The 18298-nt window shown below is 47.0% G+C and overlaps 1 protein-coding gene across 3 annotated transcripts in view; it reads left to right on the top strand.

The window, feature by feature from the left end:
• The first annotated feature begins 4729 nt into the window (after nt 1–4729).
• The window catches only part of CD99L2 (CD99 molecule like 2), a 68011-nt gene continuing 54442 nt past the window's right edge, over nt 4730–18298 (top strand). Inside the window, exon 1 of one of the 3 annotated variants that reach the window (XM_083595661.1) lies at nt 4730–5343. In XM_083595661.1, coding sequence (XP_083451787.1) covers nt 5271–5343 — 73 coding nt within the window. In that variant the 5' untranslated portion in view covers nt 4730–5270. The remainder of the gene's footprint in view (nt 5344–18298) is intronic. The other 2 variants (XM_083595659.1, XM_083595660.1) reach the window with 2 other exon arrangements.

The raw sequence follows: 18298 nt of genomic DNA, 5'->3' as shown, positions 1-18298 counted from the left end.
CGGGGCAAGGCAAGTAATTTGCACCCCTAACCCGTGGATTTGCGCCCCCTAACCCGTGGATTTGCGCCCCTAACCCTAACCCCCAGATGTTGCACCCGGTGCGGCCGGCCCCCCCTGCACCCCCCACGCTACGCCACTGGGAGATGGTGCTACATGCTTAACCCTTTCCCCACCCCTGCTACTCTATTCCAAATTTTCCTCCAGCCTGTTTATTCCCCTCCTTTGGAAATACTCATCTAGAACCATGCAGGGGGGCAAGAGGGACTTGGAGTGAGTGGGGTTTGGAGAACAGAAGTGCTAAGATATGGAAGGGGTTCAGCAACCCCTCCTCTTGGCTGCTTCTTTTTTTGAAATCATCTGCTCCTATGGTGGGTTTTTGATGAAGGAATGAATGAATAGCACAATGGCCAGTTTTTATTCAGTCTGGTCATCAAAAACCCTGCAGTTTTGAAGCAAAATGCCTCTGGTATCCAACGCTGCACTGTTATCCCTGAATGAGTTTAGCATGGGATGCAAAATATATTTGGTATGAATCTTATTGCACTTTTAAGCCCAAATTTGGTTTGAAGTGGCATGACGATCCATCTTAGCATATAATTTTAATCTTTTCAGCTGGATAACTTTAATTGATTTCAGTTTTGAAAACACACGAGTTAATTGAAAAACTGACTGGGCTCATGAGAAAGTTCTTGATACCCTTAAAACATATGAGATGGCATTTAAGTCACAGGATTTTACTATGTATTGATCTACATTCAGTTAATAAAGAAATACCACAATTAGTTTTCTCTCTCTCTGTAATAAATCACTTTCTGTGCCTGTTGAAAATTGGATTATACTGTCATTTTCTCGTACAAGTTTTGTTTATAGTTGCAGGCAACGTGCACTAGCTGCAGAAAGCTTGCTGAAACATGGTTCCATGTGATGCAGAAGGCAAGCAAGTTCAAAACGGCTGGGGAGAGAAATGCAGACCCTCAGATCCAGCATGCTGGAGGGGCTTGGATGGAGCAGAGCTGAAGTGCCCCTCTGCTCAGCCCCCCCTCAAAAAAAACCTTTACCAGTTGTGAAGTTCCACCATTGGTGGGGAAACATCAACAACAAGAGCCACCCAATGTGCTTACCCAAATTCTAGGCTGGCAGAAGCTACCACAGGTGTCACGCCTGCTATTGGTAGCCAGCTGAACTCCAAAAACACCCCACTCCATGGGGTGGGAAGCGGGGCTTGGCTTGAGCAACACAGGGTCTGCTTGATCCTCCTGCTGTCACATGCTGGCAATGGTGCTACTCCAGGTCTCTTTGCTGCAACACCCTGGCAGTTGTTGCATTTTCTCCTCCTCTGCCCCAAGTCCATCAAGCCCTTTCCATTCTTGAAAAAGAGAGAGGTTAAAGTCAGCAGTTTTAAGAATGTGCATAATAAAATGCAATTGCATATTAAAATACATGTCTGGGTAGAAGACGCTCCAGTGCCTGGAACGGCGCGCCCAGGGGCAGGGCGCACCATGGGGCCTCCAGAGTCTGCCTGCCTCCTCCTACTCAGCTGCCCTACCACTGGGGGGGAGGCAGCGGGTGGACCGTTTGCGCAGCGCGGAGCCTGCGTGCACCAAAGCCACTGCATCTCTCCCAGGAGAGACATGTGGCTCAGGTGCGCTACAGGCCCCGCAGTTAGTGCCCTCTCAGCGGTGACACCCAGGGCATCCCGCCCCTACTGCACCCACTTGCTTCGCCCCTGGCTACATTAGCTTTAGTTTCAGTTGGTAAGGCTCGAGGATGTGGACAAGGTGCTTGGATCAGTCAAGGCGACCACTTGCGCTCTAGACCCCTGCCCCTCTTGGCTGATAAAAACCAGCAGGGAGGGAACAGCTGGCTGGGCCAGGGAAGTGGTCAATGCCTCTTTACGAGAGGGGGTGGTCCCTGCATGTTTGAGGGAGGCAGTGGTAAAACCACTCCTTAAGGACCCTTCCCTGGATTCAGAAAACCTAACTAACTACCAGCCAGTTGCTTATCCCCCGTTCCTGGGCAAGGTTCTGGAGTGAGTGGTCGCAGACCAGATCCAGGCACTTTGGGAAGAAACTGATTTCCTGGAATGGGGTTTAGGCCTGGTTTTGGCACAGAAACTGCTTTGGTCGCCTTGTATGATTACGTCTGTTGAGAGAGAGACAAGGGAAACAGGCCCCTGTTAATTCTTCTTGACCTCTCAGCAGTTTCAATACCATCGACCAGGTATACTTCTGAAGTGACTCTCCGAACTAGGGGTGGGTGGCACCACTTTGCAGTGATTCCAGTCCTAATTAGATGGTCGTTCCCAGAGGGTGTTACTTGGGGAATGCTTTTTAGCCCTGTGGAACCTTCAATGTGGGGTTCCGCAGGGTTCAATCTTATCCTCCACGTTGTTTAACACCTACATGAAACTGCTGGGCCATTTTTATTTCCTAGGACTGCCAGTTATTAACTAGGGTTGAAATCCTAGGCACGTCTGCTCAGGAGCAGTGACAGAAACATAGGAAGCCGTCTTATAGTAAGCCAGACCATGACCAGTCCAACAAAGTTGATGTTGAAGAATCATTGCTTCGACATTGGTGATCTTTGCTGTACACTGGCTTTAGTTCTCCTGTCTTCCCAAGTGATGTGTAAAAATTTTCAGAGACACCATTGATAGAATCTTTCCAGGAGTTGGAGATGGCTTGCCCATTTTGTCTTTTCTCAGTTTCTCATTATTCAGTTCTTCACATCAGTTTGCCAATAAAAAAAAATGAATTTTTGAGTTTTTCTCCAATATATGCATTGCATTTTTAATACTGCACAATATTTGGTTGAAGAACTGCATCACAAAATTAGAAGGGCAAATTTCAATAGTCACTGTCTGTTTGCATAATGTTTTTGGGAGGGCAGGTTTGCATTAAAATGCAAATTGAATTTCTCCTCCCATCTACTTAGAAGCTGTTCGAAAGCACGCCAGTGCAAGTAGATAAATAGGTACCACTGTGGCGGGAAGGTAAACAGCATTTCTGTGCGCTGCTTTGGTTTCTATCACAGTGTTCCGTTGTGCTAGAAGTGATTTAGTCCTGCTGGCCACATGACCCGGAAAGCTGTCTGTGAACAAACTCTGGCCCCCTCAGCGTGAAAGTGAGATGAGCGCCACAACCCCATAGTAGCCTTTGACTGGACTTAACTGCCCAGGGGTCCTTTACCTTTACCTCACAGAGTTATTACAGGGGTAAAACAGGGAGGGGTTGGGAGGGGGGAACCATGCATGCCACCTTGAGTTTCTTGGGGGAATGGTGTGATATAAATGTGGTAATAAATAAAAGATAGACACCTCATTCAGGTGTACCAACTCTATGGGGCTGAGGCCTCTACAGCCCCTCCCCATGTCCACTGGGACAGGGCTCAGCCCCCAATTGTGAGGGGGCAGAGGAGGCCTGGTGGTATGTTGTCCTGGGCTGTGCAGCATTGGGAAACGCCCTGCAGACCAGCGCAGCTTGGCACACAAGTGTTGCATCGGGAGAATGCCTGGTCAGCCTCTCCCAAATGCGACAGTCATCACACACGCAATGTGCATCGCATGTGTGATATCAGGCCCCCCCCCAATGTTGGGCGCAACTCAGCACCTGTGGCCTCACTGGTCTCAAAAAAGGCTCCACCCATCACTGCCTCTGAGAAATAAGAAGGCAAACCCCCAAGATTTGCAGAACTTTGTTATTTATTTTTTAAAAAGAAAAGCTGAATGTAGGTTGGGAAGGTGCATGGAAAACTAGAGGAGAGAGGGAAGGAGTATCCTGGAAGAGGGTGACTGAAATAGTGAACAGCAGCACTCCACTCTGCAATATTTTGTTGCAGAGCCCCTTTGTTGTCCACTTGCTGGATGTGTGGATTTGACCATTTTGATTTTCCTGTCTACCCCCCCTTCAGTTCCTTTACACCTTCTCACCAGTTAGTGATTTAAAAAAAAAGAGTCCTAACGAAAAATTCATCTGCCTATTAGTGTGAATTCATCCTAATACCACGTTTCTGTATGCGATTTTGCCTAATTTTTGCCTAGTGTACCCTCACACAATGCATTTTTGAATGCTATTTCAGGTTTATATACATTTTTACATTACTTGACTAGAGAACTGCACTGCCCTATTTGCAGGAGGACTCTTGAAAGGGTGGCTGTGTTTCGGCTGGTGCATTGTCTTGGAAAGGGAAGATTAAGTAGGTTCGGCTTAAAATGCGGACTGAGTCAAATTTCTCCCTAGCCCTCTTCTTATGACCCTTTTCTAAGGGTGGTCCTTTTGTTTTATTTTTGGTTTTATCCACTGTTATCGTTGCCATTATCAGACAGCGACAGGCAGCCCTGAGGTCTTTATTCCTCTGGCCTCTCTCTTGTGACATTTCTCCAGTACTGTATTTACATGTTTTTGAAGAAGAGGAAGAAGAAGACAAGGTTCATTGATGGAACTCAACAAGGACGCGCATCTGTTTCACTGCAGTAACAGGCTACTTGTCAGAAATCTCAGATCTTTGTCACATAGAAAACAGTTGTCCGGCTTCAGGGACTCGGGAGAGATGGATCTGGCTCTCTTGGGCGAAATACAACGTGAGAAATTATCAGTGAGATAGTGGGGGTTTGCTGAGGAAGAACCCTGGCCAGCAATCCACCCACCCACCCGCACCCTGGAAACGGTGGCTCTCCGGCTTTGATCCCCCCCCCCGCCCCGTATCAGGTTTGCGGGGTGGGAGCGAAGGCGGGTGACCGGAGACGCCCTTTTTCGCGGCTGTCGGGTCCCTCAGGGTCAAGCCGCCGGCAACCAAACACCGCAGCTTAGAGGTGGAAGTAAAATATGTAAAGAATTGGCGCTCTCTCTCTTTCTCTCTCTCTCAGCCCGCCGCCCGGTCCAAGGGAGGCTCCTGCGACTGTCTCTTTTCTCCCCCAACCCTTTTAACTCCGGCCTCCTCCTCCCTCCCCCCGCCTTACTCTCTCCCTCTTCCCCTCCCCTCTCCACGCAGGGCCTGCCTTTTTGCGACTCGTGCGCCCCTGCCCTCGCCGCGTCCCGCCCCCTCTCTTCTCCACGCGTCCCCGGCGCGCTCCTCCCCTCCGCGCCGCCGCCTCCTCTGCTCCTGCCGGCGCCTCTCGTCCCTATCTTTCGCGGAGGCTGCAACGAGCGCCCGACCGCCTGCCTAAGGAAGCCGCCGCCGCCGCCTGAAAGCGGGCATCTGCGCCACGTCGACCCGGGAGCTCCCTCTCCGCACCGTGCGCCCTAGCCGTGCGCTCCTGCCTCCTCGCCGAAATGACCGCGAAGCTTTGGCGCCCCCGCCTCCTCCTCCTCGCCGCTGTCGCCTTGGCTGCCCTGAGCGGGAGAGGTAAGCAGGATCGGGCTCCCGGTAGGGTAACCAACCAGCCCATCCCGCCCGCGTTGCGCTTTCCCTCAGGTGTACTGGGGAGAGGATCCCCCCTGGCCATCGAAGCTCCTCTCCCCTTCTTTCCTCTCCGGCTTGCCTGAACTAGTAGACCGGTCGCCTCCGCGCTCCTTTTGTGTCCATCGCTCCTGCCTGCTGCTCCTGCTTATTCTTCTCCTCACGTCCCGCGGCTTGGGAGACATACGGCAGGATATGGGGGGCTCCGTGCCATGCTTGTCTGGGTTGGGCTGTCTGCATCGTTGCGCATGATTTCTCTGCCCCCCTCGCGGTGGCTGGATGCAGCCAGGCCTCACGGATGCAGATGAGTCCCTCCCGTACCCCCGCTCTGTACACACACACGAATAATAATATGCAATTGAAGTATATAAATAAAAGATCAGGTGAGACAAAACGCATTTGGCTGGCGAAGCGGCTGCGGGCCTGCCTAACCATCGGCGCAGACCCGCCCCCCTCCCCTAACCTCTATTGTGGCTCGCGGCGTGCTCTGCCTGGGCTGCATAAAGAGCTGGGGGGGGGACTGCAGATCACACCAGTTTTCCAAGCAAGGGCGAGATTTGGCTCTTCTAAGCCTCCGGGGAAAGGGCCCCGCTAATCCTCCGGGGGATGGGTGGGCGTGACAAATCAGTTCAAACTGCGTTGGACTGAAACGTACCCAAACGGAGAGCAGGAGCTGCAGCCGCCCTCAGCCTTTTGTAGCCTCGTTTATCTTTGCAGCCCTGTCGCTCCTGTGGGACTCATTCACCTTCCACTATTATCATTGCTCTTTTTTCTTTTTAAACAGCAGGGGATAATTTCTGATAAATGATCACAGTGCACCCAACCTGTCTTTCCGGCATCCTCAGAGGAGGGGTGGTCGGGAAGCCCCCAAAATAGCGCCTAATAGGAAATCTTTCCCTTACTGGAGAACAATAGATCCACCATGAGCTTGACTGAAGCCCAGCAGCCCCCGCCCCACTAGACTGGGTTCCTCCTGTGTGGGAATGTGCCTGCTTTCATACCTCCCCGCCCCCCGCCCTGTGCTCCAAAAATATGCTTGAGAATAAAATATATTTTCAAATCTTTATTTAATCTCCACTTTGTGAGCCACTTAGAGGAGGCTTCCTCCATACTGACCTGCTTTTCTCCTCTTAAGTATTCCTCCTCTTAAGACACTGTATGTACAGCATCTCATGTTTCTGTAAGCATTAGAGAGGTAGAAACACATGTATATTATTCCCCTCCCCGCCGACTTAAATAATAGGTAGTTTTGTCAACTACCTCTATATCAATTGACTTGGCATAGAGAAATGCCAGTACGGTGCACACCCTCCAGTATCAAAGGACTGTAGGGCGTTTGAGGGTCTGCAGTTTAGCTAATCCACCCCCCACCCCCCATTTTCTCCTCTGTGTCACTTACCACTGGTTCATCTTATATCCCCAGTGTGCCATACAGGTCCACTTCAGCTCATCCAGATCAAGGATCTTCTGCACATTTACCTAGGAATAAACATCATGGTCTGGCTTGCTTCTGAGTAAAAAGCATGTGTCAGATTGAGCTGTAAATTTGAGAGCCGAAGTTGTCCCAAGTTTTTGTGTGGTGTTCCCAAATTGCACCAGTGGGACAAGGAATAAGAGTTATTAGTAGAAACTGTTTGGAAGAACTCTTTGCAGGTAATAATTGTTTGGTCTGTCAGCTAGCATGAAATGTCACAATTCGCTTAAATTTTTTGTTTTGTTTTTTAAAAAACTGCTTCAGGATGAGCTTATGAATAGAAGGCGTGTTATGTTTCACATATTTTGGTGTATATGTAAGATGGTTCATCAGTGTACAGTTAAGTGCTTCACAACTGGAACCACTCTTAGGCCTTGAAATAGTCCTGTGGGTCCATTTGGTACAGAACTGGCAGCTACATCATCATCATCATCATCATCATCATTAATTTATGACCCGTCCATTATCTAAGGTCCCTGGACGGGCTGCCACAATCAAAACACAGTTTGAAAAAACAGTTTGAAACAACTTACAATCACAGAAATAAGGTGGGTCCCAAAAATATACATCTCAAGTGTCAAAAAGCCAAGAGTCTAGAGGTGTGTCTTCAGCATATGATGAAAACTGTACAGTGAAGGTGCCAAGTGGACCTCTGGGGAGAGAGGTCTACAACTAAGGGGCTACTACAGAGAATGCCCTCTCTTAGGTGAACAGCCCCCTAAGTTTCAGAAGGTGGTAGAACAACTAAAAGGGTCATCCTCTGCTGATCTTAACACCTGAGAGGATCTGTAAGGAAGGGGAATATTTCAGGTGTTTGAGGCCTGAGATGTTTAGGGCTTAAAACAAGTTGCTTGTGTTTCTGAATCTCTACCAAAATGATTGACGTGGAAACTTGCAGAACATGCCCAGCGTTTGAGATACACAACAGTTGGATTAGACCAAGGGTGGCTGTTGTGTGGCACTCCAGATGTTGGTGGACTACAGCTCAGTCGTAGAACACCTGCTTTGCATGCAAAGTGTTCCAAAGTTCAACCCCCAACATCTCAAGTTAGGGTTGGGGGAGGCTCCCTGTCTGAAATGGGTAGACACCACTGAGCAAGATGGGCAATGAATGGTCTTACTTAGGCAACTTGCTATGTTCTAACAGTGCCCATTATTCCTAACCGTTGGGCATGTGAGCAGGGGCTAATGGAAGCTGGGAGTTCAACCACATTTGGAAGGCAGCAAGGTCCACCTAGTTTGGTATTTCCCCCTCGGTAGTGGCCAGCCAGGTGTCTCTCAGAGCTTTTTTAAAAAAAGGACTTTGAAGGTGATGGGGAACAGGCCTGGGAAAGTGGATGTTCTATTTAGCCTATTGCCCACCAATTTGTCTAAGACTGGGAACCTGCGACCCACAGCCAGCATGGCCAGTATGTAGGGATGATGGGAACTGCAGTCCAGCAACATCTGGAGGGCACCAAACTCCCCATTCTAGGTCTACACTATCTAAGCTAGTGTTGCTCAATTTCTCGTGTGCAGTAGTAATGTGGAATCTGTGGTCCTCCTGTTGTCCTTGGGCCACAACTCCCATCATCTCTGACCTTTGGCCATGTTGCTGTGCGGCTGAGCCCAGTCACATCTGAAGGGCTTCACACCTGTGACATACAAGTCAACTTTGTGTTGTAAAAAAGAACCATTTTCTTCCTTCCCAGTCTGTTTTGCTGGGTGGACCCAAGTTTTGTTATCATGATAGAGAAGTTGAACACTTTCTCCTTCCACCATTCATAATTTCATAAACCTCTGTTGTGTTCTTGTCCACCCCCAGCCCTGATGCTCTAGCCTTTCTTCATAAGAAACAGATTCTTGACCAAGAGCTTAAAAGTGGGGACTTCGAAACCCATGATGGGGACTTGGAAACCTCTTGAACAGCCCTGCTGGGTGTGCAAGTCTGAGAGATAGGGAAGCGAAGATGGTCTACAGAGCTAGTTCACTGCACGGCTTTCTAAAGTTTGTTCAGCCTTCAAACCATAGGAAAAGCTCTGAAGGTTACTCCAGCCAGGTTATTCTTGCTTTGTAAGAGGTTAAGAGCCTCTCTCCTTACAGCAGGTAGAATATTTGGATGAAGAGGAATGGATATTAAACATTGCAGAAGAACTGTTTTTTAATTGTACCTCTTAGTGGGCAACAGATTAGTAGAACTGGCATTTGACATCCAAATAATTAGTTGCATTTACTTTTCTTAATTAATACTTTGCTAAATTATTTCTAGTGCACAGCACAGGGAGCATCTGAAAATCGGAATCAAACTTTGTGTGGGTCATTTTTTTGTTTTTTAAAAATCCCCTTATTCATCTCTGTCCTTCTGCCAGCTCCAAAGCTGCATTGCCTACCTAAGCTAGTTCTTTTTCAAACTGGCATTTGTTTTAAAAGTACACAAAAAGCAAGGGGAAAGCTGACTGTGTAGACAAAGTGGTAGTAAACAAAGGAGAACCAGTTAAGCTAACAACAATAGGGAGAATCAGTGAACTCCCCAAAATGGGTTTTCATGGCAGATTAGGAGAGAGTTCACTAAACAGAATGAAATGGGCAGGCAGGGAATTCCTTGCACAGATAGATGTTCAATTTGGCTGAGGAGCCCAGTGGGACAAGGCATGATAAGTTACTCTGGATATGTTAAATATATAGGTACACCTGTGTTTCCCCTCCAGCTTAATTCTGTCTCGCTAAGCTTGCAAACAATTCCACAAACAGTTGTTCTTCCACTGCAATACAGAAGCAGAAACCGACTTCAAGATATGCTGCCAACCCACACATAATCAACAAAAGGTGCGGTGGCACATCAGAAGCCTGAAATAAACAGAGGTGCGAGTCTCTCCAAATTTATGAAAACATTGGTCTGGATGCCTGGAAGCATCTTGTATATTGCAAGTAGGAGACTAGGCATACAGTGGTACCTCGGGTTACAGACGCTTCAGGTTACAGATGCTTCAGGTTACAGACTCCACTAACCCGGAAATGCATGGGGCCCACTGATAAGAGCCCTCCTGGATTTCTCATTACTTCAAGAATTCATATATGACTTAATTACAGTAATGCTTGATCAGTGTGTGGAACTGAATACGGTGAAAATAAAAATGAGTTAAAACTATAAAATCAGAAATCTGTTAACATTCCTGCTGGAATAAAAAAAATGCATTCCGTAGGCACCTGAATTTCAACAGGGAAAGGTCCCATCTGACCTCAAGTGGAAGGTCGTGCTATCAAATTGGGATCACAGCATTGAGCAGTTCATGGGTTCATATGAGCAGTTGACTGGCTGTTGGCATCTGTACACCCAAACCATAGGGGACCCCTAGCAGCGACTCCTCCAAAGACCTCAGTGATCAGGCAGCCCCTGTGTTATCCTGAACCCAAGTTGTTAAATGACATAAATTAATACAAGAGCCTTGAACCTCACCCAGTAGTATATGGGGAGCCATTGCACGTGTTTGAGAACTGGAGTTAATGAGCTGGCAATAGTCTGCCCCATCGACAGGCTAACTGGAGTGTTTTGCACCAGCTGGAGCTTCCAGACAAAAAGACCGAAGGTGGTCCCACATAGAATGCAAAGCAATGTTACTTACTCTTCACTGGTTGTCTTCAACTTCGGGTTCTTATATGATGTTGGGCTATAACTCCCATCATCCTTGACCATTGGTTAAACCGGCTGTGGATGGTGGGAGTTGTAGTCCATCGTCGGGGGACCAAAGTATGACTCCACCATTGCAACCTGCTTCTTGCTCTATCGTAGAGAACAGTGGTGGTGAGAAGGAGGAGCAGGAGGTGCCTCTGCCTGCTTGCTCATTGGATTTCTGTCCCACAAACAAACAGGTAGAAGCAGTGAAGATGAAGAGGAACCGGAGCCAGTGACAGTGGCTGGAGCCTGGAGCCAGCAATGGGTTATTTACAAACTAGGTTTAAAGGGCATTGACAAGAAACACACAGTGATATACAAAAGGAGGAATGTTAGTCAGAGGGATACCTTTTGGTGCTGCTAGAACACCGAGATTGGAAAATAACCTGCTGGACCAGAGAGTGCTCACATTTCCCTTCCTATTCAGCTATTCTCACCTCGGTGCATGCCAGCTGGCCTGAAAGCGGAAGTCGGCTGAGCCTGCTTCTGTCTGTACACCACAGACCCAGTTTTTACCCGACTGCTACAGGATATCATAAGAGCCTTTTTGAGTCTTTGGGTGCTTCCTGTTTCCTTTCATAGCTCAATTCATAGTACTGGTCTCAACGATTTAAAGGCATATATTGTCTGGGCTCAGGGTATCTAAAGGGCCGTTGCCTCTCATGTGGGACCTACCTGCTCACTCTGGCCCTCAGTATTGGGCAAGCTTTGAGGAGCAGTGACTTGGTGCCCAAGTCAGAGACTTCTCAGTGGTGGCTTCCAGGCTGTGGACTTCTCTGGTTTGGAAGGTTCTCTTAGACCAGTGATAGTGAACCTTATTTTATTTATTTACCTATTGTTTATTGTATGTTCCTTTGCAACACCTTGAAGTGATTTATCAATAAAAATACCAACAATTAAAACAGTTTCATAGATTAAAAGAAAATAATTTCATATACAGTCATGCCTTGGTTTTCGAACAGAATGTGTTCCTTAAGGCTGTTCAACTTCCGAAACGTTTGGAAACCAAGGCGCAGCTTCCAATTGGCTACCAATTGTGCAGGTGCACCGGAAACAATAGCTGAAGCCGCATTGGACTTTGGCTTCCAAAAGAATGTTTGAAAACCAGAACACTCACTTCTGGGTTTTGATTGTTCGGGAGCCGAAATGTACGAGTACCAAGGCGTTCAACATCCAAGGTATGACTGTATTAAAAAAAATATTGAAACAATTTTACATATAAAAGGAGATTCAGTCGGAGGGCCGTATTTCCTTTGGGGGCCCCCACATGCCTCCACTAGGTGAGTGGGGTTCACGTATGTGGACAGAATGGAAGGATAACAACATTTTAATTATTTAATTTTTTAAAAAAGACTTCAAACCATCCTGAAAAGTGTTGGAGAGTTGGAAAGGGATTTCAGGGGTCATCTAGTCCAACCTCCTGCAATGCAGGAATATAAAGTTAAAGGAAAAGCACAAATATATTGAGGACCGCACAAGGCACGCTAAAAGCCAAGGTCCTATAGGCTATGGCAGAACAATCATTTCAAAAGGCTTTTACGTCTTTCTTGAAGGCAACAGTTGAGTCAGACAACAGTGAGTGGGGCATTCTACCCCAGAGAAGGCTCTGCTTTCGAGTGATAACAATCTGGCATCCAAAATGCTTGTTGATAAAGCAGTATTAATTGTAGCTCCTTAAGCCTTCTCTCGAAAAGCTTACTTGGCGTTTGAAACTAGATGGGGATGCTCAGTTTGTCATGGTCTTTATTTGCTTCAGTGTTCAGGAACTTCAAAATGAATAATAACATTCCATTCTTACAGAAGCCTTTAGGGGGTGGGGCAAGGGTCAGAGTAGAAATAGCTAAACCAGGAGATACCTAGCTGCATAGCCACCACTAACCAGAAATGTTGGCTTCCATGCCTGTTCCAGCCAGGTGGACCATTCTTTGGCAAACAGGAATAATTTGTGGGCATGGATGACCATCTACAGCCACTGTTGGCAGGGAGCTAGGAGGACCTGCCCAACTCAGCCTCCAACCATCCAAACCCTGGCAAATAACTCAGCAATGCGCACTCGCTGGGAATGCACATTGTGTGGGAAAGGAGGAGTCTCAACTCTGGGTTTCCCCTCGCGATGTGGGAATGGGTAGCATTTAGGAATAATTAGATTGGAGGAAGACAAGTGTTGTCATCCCACCCTCCAAAATCAGAAGAAGCTTTTTGCTGTCATCTGTCTCGGGAGAAAATGGTGGAACGGGCCTTTGCGGGGAGGGGGGGTGAAGTCAAACTGTTGGGAGGTTACAGAGAAAAGCCCCTTCTAGTCACAAGGAGACTTCTGGAGAAAATTTATGGGGGTAGGAAGGGTTAAGGTCTCCCTCTCCTTACCCTAACCTGCAAATGACAGGCACACATGCACTCACCAACACACAAAGGGAAGAGTAATTGATTGCTTAAACCACTCTGGGACTGATAGCTCTGTGAGTGAGGGGAATAGGGGTCTCCTAGCAACTCTCAAGGGATGTGGGTGGCGCTGTGGCTTAAACCACAGAGCCTAGGACTTGCCAATCAGAAGGTCGGCGGTTTGAATCCCCGCAACGGGGTGAGCTCCCATTGCTCGGTCCCTGCTCCTGCCAACCTAGCAGTTTGAAAGCACGTCAAAATGCAAGTAGATAAATAGGTACCGCTCTGGCGGGAAGGTAAAAAGCATTTCCGTGCGCTGCTCTGGTTTGCCAGAAGCGGCTTAGTCATGCTGGCCACATGACCCGGAAGCTGTACGCTGGCTCCCTCGGCCAATAAAGCGAGATGAGCGCCACAACCCCAGAGTCGTCCGCGACTGGACCTAATGGTCAGGGGTCCCTTTACCTTTAGCAACTCTCAACGCCTTTAACAGCCCCCCAGATTCTTTGAGGAGGGGGTGTGTCATGACTGTTGAAAGTGGTATGATGCCTTCAGTGTGAAGTTCCAGTCTGGGTTGCAACACATTTTTTTAAAAAACCGTTTGAAATATCACTGCAGTTTCAAAACACACAAAAGCCATTCCAGAATGGAACAGAGTCAAGTAAAATGGACACGCTGAGTTAGATCGCTCTCTAGGGCAGAGGTAGCCAGCATGGTTGCCATCAAGATGTTGTTGGATTTGAATTCCCACCATACCTGACCATTGACCAAGCTGGTGGGGGCTGGTAGAAGTTGCAGTCCATCAGCAACTAGAGGAATTTTGCCTTTGTATCCAAGGCAAGCAAATTCCAGTGTAACATCCCAGATTACTGATCACGTAATTAATTTGAATTAATTAATGTCACCTGGCTCTTGAGCTAGCCCCAAGGAGTGTCTTTTACCTAGAGCTGACACTCAATTAAATATACCTTGGTTGATGAGTTATGTGAGTTTCAGTTTTCTAATCTATCCATTCTGCATGAATTTCCATGCAATAGGAAAAAAGTCTCGTTCTACCGGGGGGTGGGGAGGGAGACCACATACTTTATTTTTAGATTACAAATGTAGAAGTGCATCATCTTAAAAAGAGTCATTCCCTGTCAGTCTTCCAGAGGGTAAGGAATGCCTCTTTCTCTATGACATTTGCCACCGCCTGCACTATTTGTAAGTTCAGCACTGACACGGAAGTTGGCTTTCTTTCGTCACAATGAGATTATTGTTTGTTTATTCATGATTTTTGTATTTTGTGCTGAGCACAGTGCCACTGGAAATGTGTGATAAAACTTATTTTTATTTCTGCATTGTGTATTTGGTACTGTGGTCTAAACCACTGAGCTGCCAACCTAGCAGTTCGAAAGCACGTCAAAGTGCAAGTAGATGAATAGGTACCACTCTGGCGGGAAGGTAAACGGCGTTTCCATGCGCTGCTCTGGTTCACCAGAAGTGGCTTAGTCATGCTGGCCACATGACCTGGAAAAACTGTCTGCAGACAAATGTTGGCTCCCTCGGCCTGTAAAGCGAGATGAGCGCCACAACCCCAGAGTCGTTCGCAACTGGACTTAACTGTCAGGGGTGCTTTACCTTTACTACCAGTAGTACTACAACTACTACCAGTAGTACTACAACTACTACTTCTAGTAATGGAAGGGGTTGGATTAAACAGTGGCCTTCCACTGGTCCAGCTCTGAGACTCGTTTCTTGACTCCCAACATGTACCATGGGACCTACTTTCACAGATTCACTTTTGATTTTATACTTAATATGCCAATGAGGTACATTATTAATCCTTAAATGAAAATTCACAAAGCGATAAACATAGTGTTACCTTAGTATTACTGCTTTTTCTCATCCAAAAGGCTGAGAAGCTGCTGAAAACCCGTGATATTTCTCTCACAGTTGAGTTTCATTGAGACGTCTCAGAGGCATGTTCGTTCTTTCAGATTTTATTCCATTGAGGGGTAATATTAGAAAGGCTAACTCACAACTCATTTTGGTTTTTTGCTTTTGCTTTTCTTCTGAGTGTCACAAGCCTTGCTCACAAAAATAGATGGTACCAAATGGCAGCTGGTGGATGATTGCTTCATTTGCCGATTCTGGGTATTATTTACTGACTGAAATCCAAAACCCTGGTAATGTTAGTTGCTGAAATTGCACTTTTAAAGGTTGTGCCACAAGAGAGCTCAGTGAATTGTTTCTCATATCCTAATTCCACTGACTCTTGTGTTCTCAGTGAATAATGATTGCGTTTGCCCTGTATGCTCATACAGATCTGTTTTTTAGTTTGTGTTCTGTTGAGTTACAAGGGAAGAATTTTGCCGTGAGCTGCATGTGTGTTGGTGTGTCATGTAGTAGATTTTAGTGTGTGGAGGAGGGAATTTTCTGCATTCTCCCCATCACAGCAGACAAACTCCTACAAAGCCACTCTATTCACTCCTAGAAGGTGAATAGAGTGTCCCTACCTGCTAGAGAGCTCCATCACTAAAAGTATACCTATAGGAAGTGAGAGCTGGACCATAAAGAAGGCTGATTGCCGAAGAATTGATGCTTTTGAATTATGGTGCTGGAGGAGACTCTTGAGAGCCCCATGGACTGCAAGAAGATCAAACCTCTCCATTCTTAAGGAAATCAGCTCTGAGTGCTCACTGGAAGGACAGATCCTGAAGCTGAGGCTCCATTACTTTGGCCACCTCATGAGAAGAGAAGACTCCCTGGAAAAGACCCTGATGTTGGGAAAGATGGAGGGCACAAGGAGAAGGGGACGACAGAGGATGAGATGGTGGGACAGTGTTCTTGAAGCTACAAACATGAGTATGATCAAACTGCGGGAGGCAGTGGAAGACAGGAGTGCCTGACGTGCTCTGGTCCATGGGGTCACGAAGAGTCAGACACGACTAAACGACTAAACAACAACAACCACAAATAGGAAGGTGGAGCTTACAGTTTGCCAGAAATACCTTTCTTACTGAAAAACGCTCCTTCCTTTCTCCTGCTGCTTTGCAGTACTCATGGAAATTGATAAAATGAGAATGATTTCTAGCCTTGACGGCACATGTAGTGGCCAGAAGCATCAGGATTTTGACTTGGCAGTAGCAGTTTTACCGTGACCCACCAGCACAGCCTTCCAACCCACGTGTGGGTCCTGTGGTTAGTAACTCTGGTGAGGAACATGTAATGTTCTTTCTGAGGTAGTTTATCTGCCTTTGGTCCTCTCTCCCCCCCCCACTCAGCTCTCCCTTGTGGCTCCCAGAAGCTGTCAGCATGTGACAGCAGCCACATCCAGGGAATGGTTTCAATTGGCTGGCTAAGCCAGGTAGCTGATGGGTCTCAAACCCTCAGTGAGCTAGGGACTTTCCCTGCATGCGAAGGCAGGCTGTGTAGCAGATTGAGTAGATGAGAACCTGCAGCGAGTCCAAAGGTCAAGAAGGTGTTTCTGGATGAGCTATAGAGGAAAGTGAGGGGCAGATGGGGCTTGTCAACTTGGGAAGGTAGCCCATCTAGAAGGAAAAACTGATCCCAAACTCTGCTGCCTTGTGGCTATACTAATTTGTGAGAATGGAAGTGAGCCCCAGGAAAAATCTGTACCTGCTTCCTTGCGGGACATCTTTGGGAAAAGAAAAGACCAATGAGTAAACACTACTCAAACTGTAAGATGGTTGGATGGCACTTTGTACGCCTCCTTCCGGCAACTCCTGCAGTCAAGATGGAGCCAAACATCTTACTTTGCTTTCCTTTGTTGTCTGGGCAGTCCAGGACCTCCATGAACACTGCCCAGGCTTGCACCCCAGAGGGGTCAGGGTGGTGCTGCTCACACAGGAATCAACAATATGAGACATCACAGTTATGAGTTACCAGTCTCTGCAGCCACATTGAATGCTGTGATTCTCCAGTGGTTTAGCTTCACCCTAGAAGGTGCACTTCATTGTCTCTTGAGACAAGACAAATTCCAACAACTTGCATAAGAATAAGTTGCTTCTTCTTTTTTTTAACTGCAATGGTGTCTCCCTTTCTAACAAAACAATTCTAATTGAGGAGATTCAACGAACAGCAAAATCCACTTCATGTCTACTCAGAAGTTAACTCCCATTTCGTTTGGTTTGGAGCAGCCCCCAGGTGTCTATACAGATTTGTCACCTAAATGTTGCATTGCAGGTCCTGCTACAGAGTGGTCCTGACAATGCTTACTCCAGAAATGACTAACCCCAGGGCACGTGGGTTTAGGGTTGCATCCTTAAAAATCTAGCCTCCGCTTCCGTTCAGCGTGCCCCACTTACTTTAACCCCTTAATGGTTATTCAGTTGGAGGGTAAAGGGCCGTGGGGCTGTTTCCATTGATTTTCTTTTCTCTCTCTCTTCCCCCCCCCTCTTTTTTGAACAAAAATGGGACTTTATTCAGCCGATAAACACGAGGCATGGCTTTTAAACTAACATAGTGGCTAAGACCTGGTGAAAAAACCCATACAAGTCAAATATTTCTATACACCAAAAGAGAAAGGTAAAAGGGGAGGGGGCCATGGTTAAGAGGGATTCAGCAGGAGCTTGCAGTGTTTCTATTGATTTTCTTAAGGCAGCCATGGCCTTGCGACCCATAGCATTGGCCGATCTGTGGTAACCACACAGTGGAAACAGGATTGGAGCTGTGCTTTTCATCTGGGCACCACTCTGTCATATTTATAGTGGTAAATGACTGTGGTGTCTCAAGACCCTTGAGTGTGTTCCAAGATGACAGCGAGACGTGTTGTATTTATAGAACGCTTCACTTCTGACCCGGAGTGTGAATGTGTCTTGCTAGTGGGGAGCATGTTATGGATCAGCCCTCTGAAAGTCAGAATTAGGGTGGCTTGCAAATCCATAGAAGGCACTATACATCTTTTAACAATCCCTTCTCGTACATCCTCCTATTTCTCGTCTGTGATTGAGAATTTTTAAAAATGGCCAACATTTTAAACATTTTGTATGCTTCCTTTCCTAATTGCCTGGAGGTGTCTTTAAGTGCACTGCAGGTGAACACAGCTTTAAAATAACATAAATCAACATAGTGCAGAGGACAGAGTGCTAGAGTTGAACCTGGGAGACCTAGATTAAATTTCTGTTTGCTTTATTTTGGGCTGGTATCTGTTGCACAGCCTAGCCCACCCCTCACAACCTTGTCCCCCCTCCAATAACCATCACTTTATTAATGCAACAAAATGAGTCCTCCCAAGACATGTGCAAATGGATCTGCATTGCCTGAGAAAATAGCCTTCTCTGTTGAGGGAGTTCACCTCTGCTTTGCAAGAGGAGCTCTGAAGAGAGGCAATATCCTTTCACCAAGGAGGAGACATGGGTTGTGAGATTTGCAGGTAGGACGTCACTACAGCCAAG

This window comes from Podarcis filfolensis (genome assembly GCF_964270895.1).
Source record: "Podarcis filfolensis genome assembly, chromosome: Z".
Taxonomy (NCBI): Eukaryota; Metazoa; Chordata; class Lepidosauria; order Squamata; family Lacertidae; genus Podarcis; species Podarcis filfolensis.
Note: the sequence above shows the minus strand (reverse complement) of the source record. Positions and strands in the feature narration are given on the sequence as shown.